Raw genomic sequence first — 21,125 nt, forward strand, 5'->3', positions numbered from 1 at the left:
GGGTATGTTGTATAGGGAGGGGTTGCGGGGTTGCACGGGATAGGGGGTGATGGGGTTGGGGTAAGAATTTTTTTTAAAATAAAAAAGAAATTTATTTATTTTTAATTGTTTTTTAAAAAATACATATAGGGGAGGAGGTTCGGGGTTGCAAGGGATAGAGGGAGATGGGGTTGGGGTAAGATTTTTTTTTTTAAATAAAAAAGAAATTTCTTTATTTATTTTTAAAAATTATTTTGGGTTGGGGTAAGATTTTTTTTTTTAAATAAAAAAGAAATTTCTTTATTTATTTTTAAAAATTATTTTTTTTGGGAGGGGTAGGGATGCGGGGAAAGAGAGGGGATAGGGTTTTGACTATGGGGTAAGGAAAGATTTTCAATTCTTTTCAAAAATAAAAAATAATAAAATAATTTTTTGGGGTAGGGAGCGGGTGGGGATGAGGTTGGGTGGGGGCAAGAAAAAAATTTACAAAAAACTTTTTATGAAATAAAAATAATTTATTTAATGAATGCAGTGGGGGTAGGGTAAGCTTGGGGTATAGTGGGGTTGGGTGAGGTGAGGTGGGTGATTTTGAGAGTGGGAGGACTATTGTCATTTGTTTTTCCTACTTTCATTAAGAAAATCATTTTTTTATCGGAAAAGGGACAAATATGCCCTCGAACTGTGATAAATGGTATGAATATACCCTTCATCATACTTTAGGTACATATATCCCTCACTATTAATAAAATGATATGTATATGCCCCTTACACTAACGGTAGGGGCATGTGTACCCAAAGTATGACGGAGGGTATATATGTACCATTTATCATACATTGGGGTGTATTTGTTCCTTTTTCGTTTTAATTTTTTTATTCCAAATAATTAGTCCAAGCCTACTTTCCTACCATTAAAATCACTACCCAATCTGGTCCCAATAAAAAGCCCAAGAGACGCCTATCTAATAGACGTGTTTTTTCTCATCGCTATAACGATATACACACACGCGATACAATAACACCCACTACTACCAATTTTTAAAAAAATCATTAACCCATAATTTCCCAAAACAACACCAAATAAATTGAACTCCTCATATTTCAATTTTCAATGAAATTTCGTTAGAGAAACACTACCCACCACCGGTCAACACCACATAGCCACCATCTCCGTCGAACTAGAAATACCTCATTGGTGAACCATCGCCGCCCCCTAGCTCCGGCCACCTCCGGCCCAATCTTCACTCCCTCCAACTAGTAGCGATGACCAATCACTTCAATTTGATTGGGGTTCACGTTTAACAGAAAAAACAAAGGGAGTATGGATTTGGAACAAAAAATAGAGGTCGGATCGAGTTGGTTTGAAATGGGAATCGATGAATTTATTGGGTCGGATAGTGGGTTTGGTTAATTATTTGAGATAAAAAAGTTAAAAATGAAATACAGACAAATATACCCTTGAATTATGATAAATGGTATGTATATACTCTCCGCCATACTTTGGGTACACATATGTCCTGACTGTTAGTGTGAGGGGCATATACGTACCATTTCATTAACGGTAGGGGTATATGATATGTGTACCCAAAGTATGACGGCGGGTATATAGTACCATTTATCAAAGTTCGGGGGTATATTTATTCCTTTTCCGTTTTTCTATTAAATGGGTTGAAGTACAGATTGAATTGGGCTCATTTGTACCTAATTTATAAATGGGTTGGGACTTAATGGGTTGAGATGCTTTTCACCTTTGAAACTTACATTTCATGGAAACCTACCACATTCATGTGCATACCTCCTTTTTTTCTGGATAACCGAGAAATTCCAAAGAGAAAATAGTGCAAGGTTTGAAGTTTGGTGGATAATGTGCCCATCTCTCTACCGTGCACCCCCTTAATACCAGACACCGACGTCTAATGTGCGCCTAAACCACACATCAAAAGCTATGTTTTTTATAAATACACCAAGGCCCTGGAGGCACATGCATACCTCTTTTGATTGAGCATTCTTCTTTGGAATTATGGGATCCTGGTGGAGTTCTTGCTGTTGAGATTCACGTAGCAGTTCAAGTTTAGCTATTTCTTTTACAACATAGTAGTTGTTTAAGTACACTACTCTTTGTGTTTCAATTCATTTGATGGTATTGAACGCAGATTGCTGACTGATATCGCTGGAAAGGTTACTGAATGTGTTATTGCTAATATTTCATTTTTCTTTCCACCTTTTTGCCACTTAATGTGCGTCTTTTGAATGTGCTTTTATCTTCACACATTACAAGGTTGGGAATATGGGGTGATTGATGAGATGTTGGGTGATTTTTTAAAGGGATCAATAAAATATTATGACACCTCTCATGTGATACTATATCTGAAGCCGTATGTTTTTTCCCCGATGATTTTGCAAAAGGATGAATGTAAGAATAATACATGTTTGAGCGGGTCCACATAAAGGAGATAAAGCAGAGACAAAAGATTGTCGCTCATTTTGGGTGTGTTTGGTATGAAGGAAAATGTTTTCCTAGAAAATGTTTTCTTGGAAAATAAGTTCATTTCATGTTTTCTTATGTTTGGTTGGTGAATGGAAAATATTTTCCGAAAAATATTTTATAGTGTTTGGTTGGTGAATGAAAAAATATTTTTCAAAAATTACATTTTAGTATGTAGCTAAAGTGTAAAAATTCATTTTAAAAAAATAATTTTTGATCTCAAAAAAATACTTTTTTAGGGTGTGTTCGATATGAAGGAGGAAAAATATTTTCTAGAAAAATAAGTTATTTGTTACTTATATTCGTGTGTTCGTTATGCAAATTGGATAAGTATATGTTTTTTAAAAGTATTTGTATATATTTAACAAAAACAACGAGAACGAATATGATAAAAAGGGTGGGATAGGAAAAAAGTTTTGAATTTTTTTTAGAGAAAATGGCCAAAAGCCCCCCCAACCTGTACCCCAAATCCCAACTACACACTTATACTTGCACTTTCCGGAAAATGTTTTCCTTCGTACCAAACACACCCTTTATTTAAAGCTACATGTGTCTTAAATATGTCTAGGTAGTATTGAGTTTGGTGGGACCAATATGATAGAATAGGTACGAAAGTTGTGGTTTGCTTCATTTAGAAGTACCTCATATGTAATCAATGCTGTGATTTTTCTTTAGTTTTTTGCATGTGCGTGCATATGATTTTGTGAGATAACCAGTTTTTACCTCTATTTCTGTATTTTTGCAGATAAGCCTGGTGAAAAATGACATATCAAAGCTTCTAGATGGTGTTGAGAAATATGGTATCTATCTACTTTTTTCTTTCTTATGTTCTTATATTCTCATGTTCACTCCGGGTTTTTTCTTTGGTTTCCTGGGTGAGGTTTTTAGTAGCTTCTAGCAAGTTTTGCTTTAGATTTCCTTGTTCTAAGATCTGAACTTACAGGGATATACACGGATGTGCTTGTGCTAGATAGAGTAAATGACATTAGCTGGTTTTAATTGTTTTAGGTCTCTGCTATTCATTTGGATGTACAAGATAAAACCACTTTTTGTCAAAGCTCAATTTTTAGATACTAGAAAAGAAATTAGTATTCTAATTTTCTTGCAATAGTTTCTAGCCTAGAAAAAGAAATCATATAGTCTGTAAAATTATTGCGAATGTTTCTGATTTATTGTTGGAGTAGGTGATACTGATGCATGTTAAAAAGTTAGTATTTCTCTTCTCCATAGATTCAATTTAGATGAAATTTGTAGTTCTTGCTTCTTTATGTAGTTATTGATATTAGTGAGGTAGAAACAAAGTATTGACCTATCAAAAAGTGAAATGAGTAATTGAATATGATCTGTTGCTGTTTTTCTTGATACTGAAAGTTCAAGTGAAAAGTGATCATTAGTGGATGCTGCAAGTTAAAACAAAGTGAAACATGTTAGGAGCCTCCTTATGTTTCCTCTCTGATAACGTGTGTTTCGTTCCATCCTAATTTTAGGAGCTGGCCAAGAAAAGAAAGCATAAAGTCAATAAACATGTGATCCTGTATCTTGACTTTGTGTTTTTGGTCTAATCAGATTTCAGATCTACTCTAATGATCCTGCATCTATTATTGATGTTTAGACTCACTATAGAAATAGGATCATAGCCTTATTTCGGAAGCTCCCTTGTAAATAGGATTTCTATACTCCTCAAGTACTGATTTATGAAATATACAAAGTTACCACAACAACAAAAACAACAGATACCCAATGTATTCCCGCAAAGTAGGGAATATACAAAGTTACCCAAAGTTGCTCGGACTCTCCAAAAATGTGGCCGCACCCATGTCGGATCCTACAAAAATGCACTACTTTTGAAGGATCTGACATGCACCCGATGACATTTTCGAAGAGTCCGAGCAACATAAAAGTTAAAAAAGAAAAAAAAGTCATAAAAATATTGTGAATTTTGTGATTTGTTGTCGGAGTAGGCTATTGATGTATGTTAAGAAGGTATTATCACTCTTGTCCGTTTCATTAATCAAGAAAGAAACTAATGTTCTTGCTTTTGTGTATTATTCATTTTGGTCGGGATAGATTTTTGATTGCGTTTTTTCTTGATGTTGAAAGTTCAGGTGAAAGTGTTTATTAGTGAACGCTGCAAGCTATATCAAAGTAAAATGTTTGGTATCCTTATGTTTCCTTGTTTCAATTACTCTGCAAGTGTTTATGCTTAGGAAATGATCTTCGATTTAGGGGTCCCTCACCTATTTCTTTGGTGAATGTTCCTTGCATATTTATGAGGGAGATTTATGTAGAGGTGAATGTACCTTTGCTTATTCATGAGGGAAATTTATGTACTATTGCATGAAAGCCTGAATATACATTTCACTCAATCAATTGATGTAAAAAGACTGGAACTCAGTGATATCATCTTAATCTGGAGAAATACATGATTCTTAAATGAATTTTCATGTGTTTTACTTGAAAATTTTTGTGATTGATGAGCCGGTTGAGAAAGAGATAAGGAAAGGGGGCCAGAAGCCAAGTATGTTTGTGGGGAATGGTCTAACTGCCGGAAGTGAAAATAATTACTGATGTTAGATATATCTGATGCTAGTTGATTGAGAAGTTCTGATGTGCTTAGTCTTTTGACACATTCACTAGATGTTACTTTATGTCTTTTGTAGATTTCTATTTGCTGCAACATAAAAGCTGCAGCGGTCTATAATTACAAGGGATGTCTTTTATAGTTTTCGATAGAAGTTAATATTGAAGTAATTCATAAATCAGTTTGAGACAGTTTTAGCATATTTAGAGCTGATGCTGCAGTTTGTCTAGTCATGCTGAGAAACTCAACATCATTCTAAAAACATTTGTTTTCATGTTACAGATGATGGCACATATTACCTTGATGAAAAGCTTGTTGATGCTCATGGACTTCAGAGTCCCCTGTCAGCTTCATCAGCAGTGGTGCGTGGTATCACAGCATTTGCCACGACATCTAATGAAGATTTAAATGTATGGTAGTGTAATAGTTGACTCTTTTGTTTTCGTAATAGTTGACTCTTTTGTTTTCTCCAACTATGATACGCAAGCTTTATAATTATTTTCCTCTATTATATGCAGCTTCCAGGTGACAAAATTTTAGGTTTAGCAAGGTTTTTCCTTGGTGTTGGAATTCCTGGAAATGCAGAAGACTTGTTTTATCAACTTGATGCATTGGATTCCTTAGAAAACAATAGGTTGGCCTTACTATGATTTACTCTGTTTTCCCAAATCCAATATCTCAGGGATTTGTTTCTCTGTAGTAAATTTCAGATGACGCACCTTACCAGTCAGCAGCATTCATTACTTAATATGTGTCAAGAACTTATTTTTAATACAGGGTCTCCATTCCATTGATTTTATCGCTCCCCACCGCCGTAATTTCATTGACTAGGAGAGACCAGCTTAAGGTGCGGCATGTTGATCTCTTTCTCCTTATGTTTTGATTACATGATATTGCTTACTTTCCTTTATACATGTTTATTCTAACCACTCATTTTGGAATGTAAGTCTCCTTCATGTCGTTTTCTTGTTTATTTTTGTTTCTTTAGTGATACTGTACAATTAAACGAGAATGATGGATTGAAAAACTGGTTTAGAGTAAAATAAAATGGTGGCTGGAAAGGGGGTTTCTCACAATGATGTTAAGCTGGCCTTAATTTACATTTGCAAGTGCAACAGCAACAACAGCAACATACCCAGTGTATTCCCACATAGTGGGGTCTGGGAGGGTAGAGTGCACGCAGTCTATACCACTACCTCAAGTGAAGTAGAGACGCTGTTTCCGATAGACCCCCGGCTCAGAACCGATAAAAGTATAACAAACACAAAAGATAAGTGCATATAAAGTAGTACGGTATGCAAAATAAACTAACACCGTTAGCCACAAGATAATACTACAGCCACAAGATAATACTAAGAACTATCTTACTGAAATCATAGACATCACACAACACCACGAACAAAAAACTACGCACTCCCACCCTCTAACCCTCTTCCCTAATCCGCGTCCTCCACACCTTCCTATCAAGGGTCATGTCCTCCGTAAGTTGTAACTGCTCCATATCATGCCTAATCACCTCCCTCCAATATTTCTTCGGTCTACCTCTATCTTGTCTAAAACCATCCATAGCTAGTGTCTCACACTTCCGCACTGGAGCATCCGAGTCCCTCCTCATCACGTGCCTGAACCAACGTAACCTCACTTCTCACATCTTGTCTTCCACCGAAGCAACTCCCACCTTCTCCCGAATAATCTCATTCCTCACCCTATCTTTCCTGTTATGTCCACACATCCATCGCAACATTCTCATTTCCGCCACCTTTAACTTTTGGATGTGGGATTTCTTAACTGGCCCACACTCCGTTCCATACAACATAGCCTGCCGGACTGCCACTCTGTAGAACTTACCTTTAAGCTTCGGGGGCATCTTCTTATCACATAAGACTCCCGAAGCGAGCCTCCATTTTAACCACCCTCCCCCAATACGATGCGTGACATCCCCATCAATCTCGCCATTGCCTTGAATCATAGATCTCAGATACTTGAAACTCTCCCTCTTCTGAATGGCTGAGAGTCCAGTTTCACAACCACTCCAGCTTCTTGCGACACATCACTAAACTTACATTCCAAGTACTCTATCTTAGTTCTGCTCAACCGAAATCCAGACTCAAGCGATCAACATCATTGCTTGCACATAGAATTTGGTTGTCTTGATTCTTTCAAGTGCTCACCACTAGATTTCAGTTGTTGATGTGTATCATTTTTAAAATTAGGTGAATGTAAACACTGTTTTGGGCTCTGCTGCACCTTCTCTGTCTGTGAAACTCAAGCAGATCTTCAGCTCTGGTTCAAAGGATGCTTCAATTATTGATCAGGTGCATAGGGTTTTTGTCTATGATCTAATCCAGCGGATGGATATCCTGTAGCAATTAAATAATTTGATTAAAATAGTATAAATAACTTTGCTCTTATTGAACTTTGATTTTCGTCAAATTGTGTTCTGCAGGATCTCAAATTTGACCCTGAAAATGCTGTGCATTTGTTGGATGCATTGCCAGAGTACATGGACGCCGGCAGATACATTCTTTCTTTAGAGGTATGGTCTCTCTCTCTCTTTTCCTTATGAAAATGTTCATCCTCCCATTCTCCCTCCCTTGGAATCTCTCATGCCTTTAAGTTGGTACTTATTTGAGCTCCTATCTTTCTGTCTTGGATGATCTTCTAGATTGTCCTTCACAATCCAGATGATAAAAAGATCTATGCCACTGGAGGACGAACTAAAATATCCATATATGTGACGGGATTTATCGAAGTTGACCATGCAGATGTTGCTGTTCTTGATAGTGATCTTGGTAATGTGGAAACTGAAAACAGGTAATGAGCTTTTCTGCCCTTCTTCTACTCTATTTTTGGCACATACATACTTTTAAGACTGATTTTCTGTTTTAATCTTTGACTATTTATTTGGTCTTTTGTCTTCATTTACTAATCCTTTGTAATGATGATTACTGTTGACTTGTTCTCTGTTATGATAAACGCAATTACCATGCCTCAATTATGAAACATAGAACACCAATAAATTGTTCCTTTACTGTTTTGACATTTAAGCTATTCATCGAAGAAGAAAAATACTAAGCTAGCTCCAGATTCTTTCTCTGTGCTGTACTGCATTGCTGTTATTTGAAGAACTAGCCACACTTGAATAAGAGCTTATATAAGCTCTAATATCAATTTATATAATGTTATTCTTTTTCTTAAAGATGGTGGTATTTGGTCTTATCTTGCTTGCTTCTCAATTAAACCAACAGGTCACTTGCCACAGCCCACAATCGTAGGTGTTGAGTAGTACTGCCCCTTAAGGGTAATTTGTTTGGTTGAAGTTCTTTTTTGGTAGAGATGTTTTAGGTTTTCCTTCTTTGTATATAGACGACCAGTTTTCACGCTGTTTACATTGTGTTCCTATTTACCAATTTAGAATTCCAACACACTCAATGAAAACTCAAAAGCTGATTCAGACCTTCAATTAGTTCATACAGTGTACCTTCATATAAATTCCATCACATCACGATTTCTTCGATTCTATGGAAGGTTCTATTTTTTCCTTTTTTGAAGACTCCAGGTGCTATTTTTTTCACTTCATCTAATTGTTTTTCATTTGAGTACCGTCTTGTTAACTTACTTTTCATGCTGTTTTTTGTATTATCATTTGGACAAATTCTATGCCTATTGATGCAAATTGAAAATTATGCAAATTATGCATCGGGTTAACTATTATGTGCCTTCAGCACATCGATAGTTATCCTTATCCATGAGTGTTTCCATACAGGGTTGATTTGTCCGGGGAGAAAACCCACTCTCTTTCAGCTAACCATCTTCAAAAGCTTCAATTATCATTCCAGTTAACTTCTCCTCTTGGGCATGCTTTTAAGCCACACCAGGTTGGAAGCACACCTTGTCCTTCTAGTGTATTGTTTTCTCTAGTGAACCATTGGTGGCTAACTGTTCTCTTGTGCAGGCTTTCCTCAAGTTGACACATGAGAGCAAAGTGGAACACATCTTTGTGGTGGGAAGTTCTGGAAAAAAGTTTGAAATAATACTAGTTAAGTTTTCTTAGTTGTTTTTGTCGACATCTCTACTTCCTGTTAACATAGAGTGGACTATGGACATGTTTGTAAATTTAGCACAAGCCTGTTTTTTTCTTCTTCTTAGATTAATCCAATTATTACTAGATTGACGCTCCTTGATGGGGTTGGTGATATGCTGATAAGTTCTTATGCAGAGAAACATCAACAATTTCCTAGCTTCAAGTTCCAACCCAATAAAAGGCATCACTAAAATTGCTCCAATACCAACTATGACTAGAAGAGCTAACCCTGCTGTACTGTAAATACATTTCTATTTTGTAGGATTTTCTCGGACTAGTTGAGAAGTTTTTCTATCTATCAGGTAGATATGACATCCAACTTACAGTTGGGGATGCTGTCATGGTAAGTACTGACTGATTTTTTAGCTCCATAAATTTTCTACATTTGTGTCACATTTTGGTCAATTTTTCAGCAGTAAAGAAATTTCTTCTTAAGACACCTGGCCTTCTTTTAGTTTTGATCTGGAAGCATTTTGAGTTGTATCTTAAGCAGATCATTTTTTCCTCCAGGAGAACTCGTTCTTCCTACATCTGGGTTCAATTGAATTAGATCTGCCGGAGCCTCCGGAAAAGGCAGCTCGCTCTCCTCCACAACCTATTGACCCTGCCTCAAGATTTGGGCCCAAGGCAGAAATATCTCACATATTCAGAGCTCCAGAGAAAAGATCTCCTAAGGAGCTTTCTCTCACCTTTTTGGCCCTTGTTCTCTTGCCATTCGTTGGATTTTTGATGGGGGTACGCTCTTGAATTCTTCTTTTAGTTTAATTAGTTGGTTGTGAACAGTTAGTTTTTCCTTTATCAAAAGATATGATAGCTATATGTTTGGTTCTTCTCCAATTATTTTCTTTGCCTTGAGTTTGATGCGGACCTTTATTGTCTTGTTTCCGTATCATACTTCTGTTGTGATTATTATTTTGTGTTTTTATGTCTCAACAGCTTTTGAGGCTGCAAGTGAACCTGAAGAACTTCCCAAAAGCATCAGCACCTGCTACATTTTCCATTCTTTTCCACCTTTGCATAGCAGCTGTCTTAACACTTTATCTTCTATTCTGGTTGAAGGTCTGTCCATGCTTTCTTTAATCTCTGGATGTCCTCTGTGAAATTGATCGACTTCTGTTTTGCAACGTTTTCTTTTACTTCCTTTCTAATTTGGGTAACAACATGAGGAGATGGAGAAGGAAATTAGTTCAACTTCCATGTCCTTTTTCCTCCCATTCCTTGAACTAAACGTATTGTTGGTCTAACTAATAAATGCTGATGTTTCAATATTGGAGAGTTCGAAGCACAAATTTTAATGACCATACATCAACAAGGTTATAAAATGTCCTGTTTCCAGTTGTCAAAAATGAACTTTGACATCTATCGACTGAAACCGTACTCTATTGCGTTCGCCAATGCTTTAAGTCAAGCCTAATTCAACTTGTCTGATATATTTGTTGAGCATGTTTATATTTGCTAATTTTACATACGTATTTGCTTCTTTGCGTGCAGCTGAATCTATTCACAACACTTAAAACGCTTGGATTTTTAGGGATCTTCTTGATGTTCGTTGGGCACAGAACCCTTGCATATCTAGCATCTTCATCTGCCAAGTTGAAATCAGCCTAATTTAGACAGATTGCTTTTAGTTATATCCTTAAAGATGTAAAAGGCCTTAAATCGAAAAAAGAGTTGGATAATCCAATGTTGTAGGACAGACATACATATTTTGTATGTTACCGCACCAGATTTTGTCTTCAAATGATGGTTAAAGATTGGATTCGCTACTTTAACCTGGTGAAGTATCAGTGGATTGTCTGGGGCAATTTTCACGACATCATTAATATACCCAAACATTACTTTATATTAGGGTAATTCATGACTTCTCTTCAAGCAAAGGCTCGTCTTCACAACTCAAGCTATTCTGGCTATGCTGTAGTTAGGCCGTCAAGGCCCTTCTGAAGATCTAATTTATGGCTTGGTTATTTTCTTGCTTTTATATTCATTTCATCTTGTTATTATTGTGATTTATTTTATCATCTCATTCACAAGATCAACCTGACCACCTTGTCCTTGAATCACTTGGATAAATTCAAGTGTATGGTTGTGGTTAAACAATACACTTCCTCTGTCCATTTTTAAAAAAAATTTATTTTTTTTACAACTCTTTAATTTTAACTTTCGACATGACATGTTTAACGCTACAAAATTAAAGAATATTTTAGTATGCTATACATTTTTTTAGTTTAAAATTACAAGATTCAAGTCTTTTACTTCAACTTTTTGTCAAATTAAAATTTGATAAATAAATTGAAATGGAAGGAGAAGTTTATGGGGGTGAGTATGCGGTGTAATAATGTACAGGAGTGTATATACAACGTCTATATTTTGCACTATTTTACGTGTTATATAAATTTGAAAAATGGATAACCAAAATAATAAATGGTTCTGCGGCTGCTTGAAGAAGAAGAATTAAAAAAAAATTCAAAGAGATTTGACTTCTTAAAATTTAGTATGAATATATGTATTTGCTCGTCCCTAAGTATAAATAATTATAAAATTAGACACAATATAAACTATCTGCTTGATTTGTTCTTATATTTCAAATTGGGAAAAAGGCTCAAATATTTCACTGAACTGTCAGAAATGACTCATTTTAAAAGGAAAAATTTTATAAATAGCCATTATAAACCCGGTTAAATCATGCCATTACTTTTTTAACTATGGTTTTTAAAAAGGAAAAATTTCATAAATAGCAATTATAGAGTCTTAATAGTAACTTTTATAGCAAGTGTTTCACAATTACGAAAAATAAGAAATTATATTTTGTATTTGAGTAAACTGTAGCTACACAAATACATATACAACAAAATTCACTGCCCTTGTTTTACTCAAATGAGTTGATTAAAATAAGGAATAATTATCTCATCTAATTAAATTTCCCTTCTCCTCCTCCTCCTCCTCCTCCTCCTCCTTCTCTTGCTTCTCCTTCTTCTTCTTCTTCTCCTCTTTCTTCTCCTCCTCCTCCTCCTCCTCCTCCTCCTTCTTCTTCTTCCTCTTTTTCTACTTATACTTCTTCTTCTTCTTCTACTTCTTCTTCTTCTTCTTCTCCTCCTCCTTCTCCTCCTCCTCCTCCTCCTCCTCCTCCTCCTCCTCCTCCTTCTTCTTCTTCTTCTTCTTCTTCTTCTTCTTCTTCTCCTCTTTTTTCTTCTTCTCCTTCTTCTTCTCCTACTTCTTCTACTTCTTATTCTCCTTCTTCTTCTTCTTCTTCTTCTTCTTCTTCTTCTTCTTCTTCTCCTCCTCCTCCTTCTTCTCCTTCTTCTTCTACTTCTTCTCTTACTTCTCCTTCTTCTTCTTCTTCTTCTCCTCTTTCTTCTCCTTCTCCTCCTCCTCCTTCTCTTCCTCCTCCTCCTCCACCTCCTCCTCCTCCTCCTCCTCGTTCTTCCTCTTCTTCTTCTTCTTCTTCTTCTTCTTCTTCCTCTTTTTCTACTTATACTTCTTCTTCTTCTTCTTCTTCCTCTTCCTCCTCCTCCTCTTCCTCTTCTTCTTCCTTTTTCTGCTCCTCCACCTCTTCTTCTTCTTCTTTTTTTTTTTTTTCACTAGTTTTTTTACACTTTTATTTCTAGTTTCTATTTCTCTTTCTTTTTTTTTTCCTTTTTCACTTTTTCTTTGAATTTTTTTTCATTCTTTTATCTCTATCTTTTATTTTTAAAAGACAAATATCTATATCATATGTACATATTCAAAAAATATACAAAATAAATAGACATACAGATTTACATATGTATTTACGATTAAAAACATACATATCTAACTCACATGTATATATAAACATATATGACATAAAATCTCTATAACAAAAATGATAATTTATACATATACATATATGTAATAAAAAAATACATGATACATATCTTAAACAGTAAAAGAAAACAAATAAGTACATATGTTATCCTCTAAAATGGAATAGTATGTACAGTTCAACTTATAGAACAACAAGATAACAATTGAGGCTATCTAATAGAACTATTTCTTTGGAAACTTGGACAACTTATAACGAGATATTTGTCCCGCATATCACAAGGAATATTGAGATAAAACAAAACATGAACTTGGAGAAAAAGAGCATAGATTTGAACAAAAATGAAATTTGGTAAGTCCACCTACAATTAATGTTCAACAATTTTGAGTTCATTTTACATTCTCTTAGAATTTATGTTCCTGTTAAAGCCTTTGCAATCACCGAACAAGCAATCAATATCATTGGTAGTATACCACAACAACAACAATACAAAAAGGAGGTCTGGGAAGGTAGAGTTTATGCAGACACAATGTATTCAACAGACCCATTGAAGAAAGGCTTTGCAGACAAGTCTGCGTAATGCTTTTCAGCGAAAACACGATCCACACTGATGAGTTTCAAGCCCACATCTAAATACAGTAGCTAACACAACAAGTTTAATTTTACCAAAAAAATCAAGAAACTTCCAATCATCCAATAATAACAAAAATCAATATCAGATACTAGAGGGATTAAATGAAACCGCATAATGCATTTGTTGTTCAACACAACTACCTTTCGAAGATTAAAGTAGCATCAATTTTCATCTTGGTACAAAATACATAATTATCATTTAAAGGTTAAAACTAATTATAATAACAAAAATTAATTATCCACCACTTTAACCTTTAAATATTTAGGCATCACAAAATAGAAAATTAACGTTCATATTTCACAATTATTGAGGGCTGGTTCTCCTTGTCCCTTTCTTTCCATCATCTTGATACATTTTTTCCTCACTTCATTTTGTAACTGGCTTGAAGTGTTCTTTCCCCGATAAGACGTCTTTGTTGGTGAATAAGATAATTTTGTTGGAGTTGATACTCTAATTGCATCTCCAGTGAATTGGATTCTTCTACCACCAATTGGAGGCCCTAAATTCTTCCTTCTGGCCAATAATGTATCAAATTCAGATATGTTTTTTGGCATCAATATTGGGTCTTCATCATCACCAATATCAGGTCCATAAGCCTGTGATTGTTCAGATTGTTGAGATCTAGTTAAGGTCTCATCAATTTTCTTTTGCCTTTGCCCTTGTTTGAAATTTGTCCAGCCTCTTTTTCCTGCTAATCAAATCAATTTAACATGTGATCCTAGCTATTGCAGTCCCAAAAAGGTAAAGCATTCAAAAAGACTTGAATATTAACTAACAGGTTGCTTATAAAATAATTTTGCTCTCCCAATAACTAGACAACTATAGTAAAGATAACTAACATATTTTAGGCAGTCAGCAAAGCTCTTTAGAGAGCTACAATGCTTACAAATAAGACATAAATCCTACAACTTCAAGTGGATGCTGCAATAGAAAGGAAAAGAATAAAGCAAGAATCTGGCACACTTAAGCTTTTAACAAAGATTTTGGCAGATGACACCAAGTAAAGAAATAGTAATGAAATCAATCACGCTAACTTTGTTTAGTTAATGTACTTTAATTCCACAACTCAGAATGCAAGCCCAAATAGATGACTAAGAGTAGTTTAAGTGCGTTAAAAGTCAATTACAACTAGAAGGGATGTCAACCTAAATTTCTATAAACTGAACATACAAATTTAGTCACTATATAAGAGTAAAGAAAATAAATATTTACCTTGTGAAAGGTTCTTGCATTGTGGTTTTCCTACCCACATTTGCTGCATGTCATTATATATCCCTTCCTTGATGGACCTTACTCACCCTTCCTCTTTCTTACTTTATCTGCTATCCGATTTCTATTTGACTTGGGTTTTTCGACTATTTTGATCATTTCAGGCAGCTCCATTGCATGATCAAGATTAATTTTCCAGGAATTAACTCCTCTAACAAGTTGCATTTTGTGTTTGTATATCCATAAATATGTCTCTTTATTGTAATACCAGTGAATTTGTGTCTTTGGTTCACTATTATTATGTAAGTATGCCTTAATGGCATGAGGGTAGGGTATTCCTGACAAGTCCCACATCCTACAACTATATTTGTTGTGCTCCAGATTCACAATATATTTATCATCATCCTTTACCACCTTATAAACATAATCACCATTAAAATGAACCCCACAACAATGCGCTATTGCTCTATTGTCATTGTACAACTTCAAGCATTTTGGACTATAGTTAGATTTCCAACTCCTAATTATGTCCTCATGATCCGCCAGTAATTTCATTACCTTAGACTCTTATTTTTTCTAACATTTTTATAATTGGCATACCCCTTGCTTCTAGAATTCAAGAATTAAAAGATTTCGTGAAGTTGTAGTCAACCAATGGGTTTTTACACTGGGTATCAAAGTATGCTTTACACTATGCCACTGGTGAAATTCTTGCGAGTCCTTAGCAGCACATTCATCCAATTTGCCTAGCTTATTAAGTTGATCTTTAAACTCTTCATCATATGTGCTCCAAGCACACCACCACATCAACTTTTTTATTTCTCCACTTCTTTATTTTTACACCAATTGGATTCAATGTGTCTAGCACAATAACTGTGATGAGCTTTAGGAAGAACATTTCTCACAAAATCCAATAGCCCCTGTCAAAATTAAATAAAGGGAAATCAAAACTAAAAATGAAAAAAATTAAAATTTAGAATTAAAACAAAAAGAATAAATAATTTTTTTTACTTTTTGCATGTCGAAAATAAATGTCACTCCATCCCCATCTTTTAAGTCCAAAGACCTCTTCAAAAGCTCCATAAACCATGTCCATGACTGAATAGTTTTCTTGTCAACCACAACCTATGCAAGTGGATAGTCTTGATTCATAGAATCTTGTCCCACAGCAACTAACAACTAACCTACACATTTCCCCTTTAATAAAGTACCATCCATACCAATAAATGGCCTCAAGACATTTTTTCAACCTTGTTTCAAAGCATTAAAATACAAGTACATTCTCAAAAAATTTCTTTTACCTTGCTCAAAAGCATCTTTTGAAATATGAATTAAAACATCGGTCCTGAAGTAGGCAGTTTTAGTTCAGCCCCATATGCTTCAAGCTTATTAAAATCATCCCTAAAACTGCCATCCAACTTCTCAAGGATCATTACTTTAGTCCTTTTAAGTTTGGAATTTGTCATATTTAAATTAAAATCCTTCTTCAGTTCCCTTATCATAGCCTTAACAGTGTATTTGGGATTGCTTTGTAGCCTTTTTCTAAAATATCGTGATAATGACTTAGAATCAGCCCTCAGATTTTTGTAACAATGGTCACACTCATGTTTCGATTTCAAGATTTTGAAACTAAAAGATGAACTTTTTTCATCCTTTGAAATAGTACATCTAAAAGAACATCCAGGATTACAAGCATACAAAGCTCTGGAGGGATCTATTTATCAAATCTTTAAGCCACGCCTATTAGACACAACATAATAATTCATTATTATTCTAGCTTCTTCAATACCATAAAATGTCATTCCCTTTTCCAATTCCATATAGTTCTCTAACCTATCACTTAATACCATCCTCCTTAGCTTTGAAATAGTACATCTAAAAGAACATCTAGGTTGACAAACATACAAAGCTCTGGAGGGATCTATTTTTCGAATCTTAAAGCCACACTTATTAGACATAGCATAATAATTCACTATTATTCTAGCTTCTTCAATACTATAAATGTCATCCCCTTTTTCAATTCCTTATAGTTCTCCAACCTATCACTTAATACATCCTCCTTAGCTTACCAATAATTTCAAGTCCTTCTTTATCATACTCAACATCAGATGATAGATCAACATCAGAATTACAATCATTAACAAGTTCATTATCGGATCTTATTTCAACATCTACATGATATATTTCTAGATGATGAAGAATGCTATGAGTATGAATTGTCAAGTCTAATTTATCTACAATAAATAATTGAATCATTTTAAACTCATGGCAAATAAGGCCTTGCAAAGCTCTAGTACCATCATCTCCATCAATGATATGGTACTTACCAGATGGTTCAACAACTAAGAGTTGTTTAACTTTGAAAAAGCCCATCTCTTTTATATACTCTTCACATAAGTCTTTGAAAGACAACAGATTTGGGTCAAACCTATACCAAAAATGCACCAAATTTTTAGAATACAATAAATCAGGGGAAAAGACCCATTTATCCCATAGTTGAATAATAGATCCACCTTGTCAATCATTCTTCAACGGAGTTCACATGCAAAGAAAAAGACATAAAAAATGAGGGCTCCACATTAGCAACATACAAATCAAGCAATAATTGTAAAATCTAACAAAACTGACAAAACATGTCAGGAGAACAAATCATAAAAAACTAAAATTTACACATTAAGTACCACTTTTACACCATTTATAAAGACAAAAATGCAAATAAAATGCCCAGCATATTTTGTGACCACAAAAAAAATTCAAAATCATATAACTACATGACTATGTACTCCATCTATACAAATTATCACCCACCAATCAAATTAAGTACATATTAATTTGTAACCTTAAAATAGAGAACTAACTTTTTAACATCTTAAACGAACATAGGAAATCCGTTTGTCTTCTTGAATTGAAGGTAAAAGGTTGAAGAAGATGAACAAATTAAGTAGTTGAACTAAGGGTTTTTAGATTTTTAGGTTATTTGATCGATAGTGTGGGAAGATTATGTTGTGATATTAAATAGGTGCGGGTCAAATATTTAATGAATCGAGTATTAAATGGGTCTCATATTTTTTATTTTAATTAATATTGATTTGTTTTACTTAATGACGTGGACCTCTAATATGAGGCCACATGACAAAGTTATTTTTAAAAATACACAGTTAAAAAGAAATGTCATGGATGGACTAATTTTGTAACAGCGATGATATGAATGAGACAAAATTTTAATGAATGGCATAAATGAGCCATTTCTGATAGTTCAGTGGCATATTTGAACCTTTTCCCTTCCAAATTTCATAATTTTTGATATTTAAGTAGAAAGGATATGGCAATGCATCGATAATCAATTAAATTTCGAAGCCACTATGTGATGAACTACCAAGTCATCATGCCATGTAGGCACTACATGGTAGAAAGTTGTCCATGTGGAAGGCTTACATATGATAAAAACAAGTTCTTGATAGAACATTCTAAAAACACAAGGAGAGTTCCATGGAAAACTATAGAATTTCATATAATTGCATAGAAGGTTATTGTAATATTCTAGTTGGTAGATAATTCCAAAATAGGGATTCGTACACAATTTACATACACTTTAGCCCCTAGATAAATAGTACAAATAAAGAGGTATTCATTTGTAAAATCATCAAACAAATATTCCAAGTTCTCTCTAATACAAATCTTCCTAGGAATTCTCTTGTGTTCTTTCTCCCATTCTCTTAGTGATTGCTAGTGTCTTATGTTGACTTGGCATAACAAGATCGTGAGCAAGTAATATAAGAATATGAGAAAGTTAAAGACTAAGGATGTGACAAACAATGAACTAACACCGAATAAGGAACTAACACCATATCCAATATCACCCAAGAAGTAGTTGGCATGAAGTTTTGCAATAAGAAGAGGGATACCTTCAATAAGATCAAGAAGATGATGCCGAGGTTGTGTTAAGCGAGGGGATTATATCCCAGGAACCATTTTTCAGAGAAGGGATCAAGGATGAAATGGAGGTCCCACTTGAGGACGTTTCACTGGCAAGGAGTGGATTATAAAGGTTAATGTAAGGATGGATGTCGTCGATATCTTTGACCAATGTTTAAGAAAAGTTAAGGGAAGCCTTAGCATTCTTGAGGGACATAATCATGAAGAGATCGAGAGCTTTCAAAATGACTTAAATAGGTGTACATAGTTTGATGTAGAACTAAGACAAGCCATTACTATCTTAGAGTAAACTCATATAGGCGTTGAGCACTATCGATGCTATGAAGGAGAAAGTAGATGCTCTCAAGGAGAAGGTCGAATATGGTATTGCTTAAGTAGCTAGGAACGTCGTTGTGACAATAGAGGATAAGATTGAGGCTCCTAAGTTATCAATGTTCAAAGGGGATTCTGATACACAGGAGGTAGAGAAATTTCTTTGGTACTTGGAGAACTATTTCAAGCATGGAAATGTAAGGGATGATGAAGCCAAAATTAACACAGCTTCTTTGTATCTGATGGTGGCTGATGCTGAGAGAGGTCTATGCACGAGTATGTGGGATCAGTTTAAGGCTAAGATAAAGTGTCATTTCATCCCAAATAATATCTCGTATGATGCAAGACACAAATTTAGGAAGTTGAAGAATACAAGGAGCATACATAACTATGTCAATGAGTACACCGCCTTTATTCTCCAAATTCCCAACCTTACCAGTGAGGAATTATTGTCCCACTTTATGGATAGGTTGCAAAATCGAGCTAAGGAAGAGTTACAAAGTAGAAGAGTCACAGATGTGGACCAAGCCATAATAGAGGTTGAGTTTTTGATAAATTTTAGGAATAAAAAGGATGACAAATTTAGAGTCAATGAGTCAAAACAATAGCATTGCTAAAAGTGGTAGAGATTGATAAGTTATCAATTTGATGACTTTCTAGCATCTTTTAAGCTCACATTATCATGATTTTCCATTGACTTGATGTTAATCTCATACTTAATGCTTATTTGTGCAGGTAAAGGTTGAAAGGGAAGATGACCAAGCCATTCAAGAAAACAGAAGGTCAAATATAAAAGAAAAGAGCACTAAAGATCACACGGGTGTGTTGAGAAGCCACCCACATGAGTGAGTGGTCAAAATGACCCAAACAGACCTATTTTCTCCCAATCTGCTATGGATTCGCTTTTTATCTCCATCTAGTTTGAATCTGCTCAAGCAGATCAAAAGCAAGGTGTCATTTTTGTAATATTTAGAAAATGTGGAATTGAAGCTTAAATAGTGGTTTTTAGCTCATTTTCATTATCATTGAACATTATTGTATTATTTTTAGAACTAAGTGATGACGCCCAAAATACACCTCCAATTGAAGGATGAAGTGGCCACTGTCAAATATAGTAACCCAAGTAGGTTGGGATTGATTCCATAGGGAATAGGTCGAAATCTTTTTCTAACTTGTTACAATTACCAGGTAGTGTGGGAAAGTAAAATAAGGATTTGATGAAATAGAAAAAGGAAAAGAATTGGTTGATCTTGGTTGTAAACAATCTAAGACGAATGCTAGGATTGTGTTCCCCCTGGCTTCTCAACTCAGTAGACTTATCGTGCACTTGTCAAACTATTTCAATATCTTGCATGCAGAATCATAAGTTATGTACCTTCTACAGTCTTTTGGACGAGTAGAAGGATTTCACCCTTTTTGAGTCTCAAGATGTCGCCTTACTAGACATTATCTTGATCCCAGTTAACTATTACCTTTTGAGTCTTTAGTTATTAGATGATAGTTAAAGGTCATTCAGTATATTCCATGATTATCATGGATTGACAATTAACTTGAAATTACTTTTGTGATATTTTTTTCCTAGTCGCTGCTCCTCTTTTGGAGTAAGTAGTAATAATCTAGGTGGGATCTTAACGTTGGCCATGTCTAAGAAAGAAATCAAAGATAAGAAAACCTAATACATGCAAAAAACTTTATCTAGAACAACTTGGTACTTTCTCTAATTTGTTAATCCGCTAGGGTTCCCACAACCCTAGCTATGGGTATTAGCCGCTCATAGTTATGAGATCAATCATGGAATCTACAACAAAATTACAAAATCAATCTCACAATAATAAGAGAAGAAATCCCAAAGACTTAAATTTAATAACAAACCAAGAACAATAAGATGTTTGAGAACTTGGCCCCAAAGGGGCCTCCTTCTCAACCAATCAATACGTGAATGTGTATTTTTGAATAGATCTGTGAATAAACTAAACAAAGCCTAAAAAAGGTATTTATAGGTTACAAGAAATCCTAGAGTTAAAATCCTAAATAAAATAGGAAAACTTAATTACCAATACATAATAGGACTTAAAAACATTATAAGAGTGTAATTGGGATACATAGAAACCCTAGAAAATGATTTTC

At 34.7% G+C, this 21,125-nt stretch overlaps 1 protein-coding gene across 1 annotated transcript in view; it reads left to right on the forward strand.

Annotated features, from left to right (window-relative positions):
- LOC107877880 (dolichyl-diphosphooligosaccharide--protein glycosyltransferase subunit 2) overlaps window positions 1-10,969 on the forward strand; it is a 17,514-nt gene extending 6,545 nt beyond the window's left edge. Inside the window, exons 8-20 of the mRNA XM_047393628.1 lie at window positions 3,207-3,261; window positions 5,325-5,452; window positions 5,561-5,676; window positions 5,820-5,889; window positions 7,256-7,357; window positions 7,489-7,578; window positions 7,708-7,856; window positions 8,809-8,920; window positions 8,998-9,081; window positions 9,389-9,469; window positions 9,637-9,861; window positions 10,063-10,185; window positions 10,618-10,969. Coding sequence (XP_047249584.1) covers window positions 3,207-3,261; window positions 5,325-5,452; window positions 5,561-5,676; window positions 5,820-5,889; window positions 7,256-7,357; window positions 7,489-7,578; window positions 7,708-7,856; window positions 8,809-8,920; window positions 8,998-9,081; window positions 9,389-9,469; window positions 9,637-9,861; window positions 10,063-10,185; window positions 10,618-10,734 — 1,452 coding nt within the window. The 3' untranslated portion in view covers window positions 10,735-10,969. The remainder of the gene's footprint in view (window positions 1-3,206; window positions 3,262-5,324; window positions 5,453-5,560; window positions 5,677-5,819; window positions 5,890-7,255; window positions 7,358-7,488; window positions 7,579-7,707; window positions 7,857-8,808; window positions 8,921-8,997; window positions 9,082-9,388; window positions 9,470-9,636; window positions 9,862-10,062; window positions 10,186-10,617) is intronic.
- The last annotated feature ends 10,156 nt before the right edge of the window (window positions 10,970-21,125 follow it).

The sequence above is a fragment of the Capsicum annuum genome, chromosome 7 (genome assembly GCF_002878395.1).
Source record: "Capsicum annuum cultivar UCD-10X-F1 chromosome 7, UCD10Xv1.1, whole genome shotgun sequence".
Taxonomy (NCBI): Eukaryota; Viridiplantae; Streptophyta; class Magnoliopsida; order Solanales; family Solanaceae; genus Capsicum; species Capsicum annuum.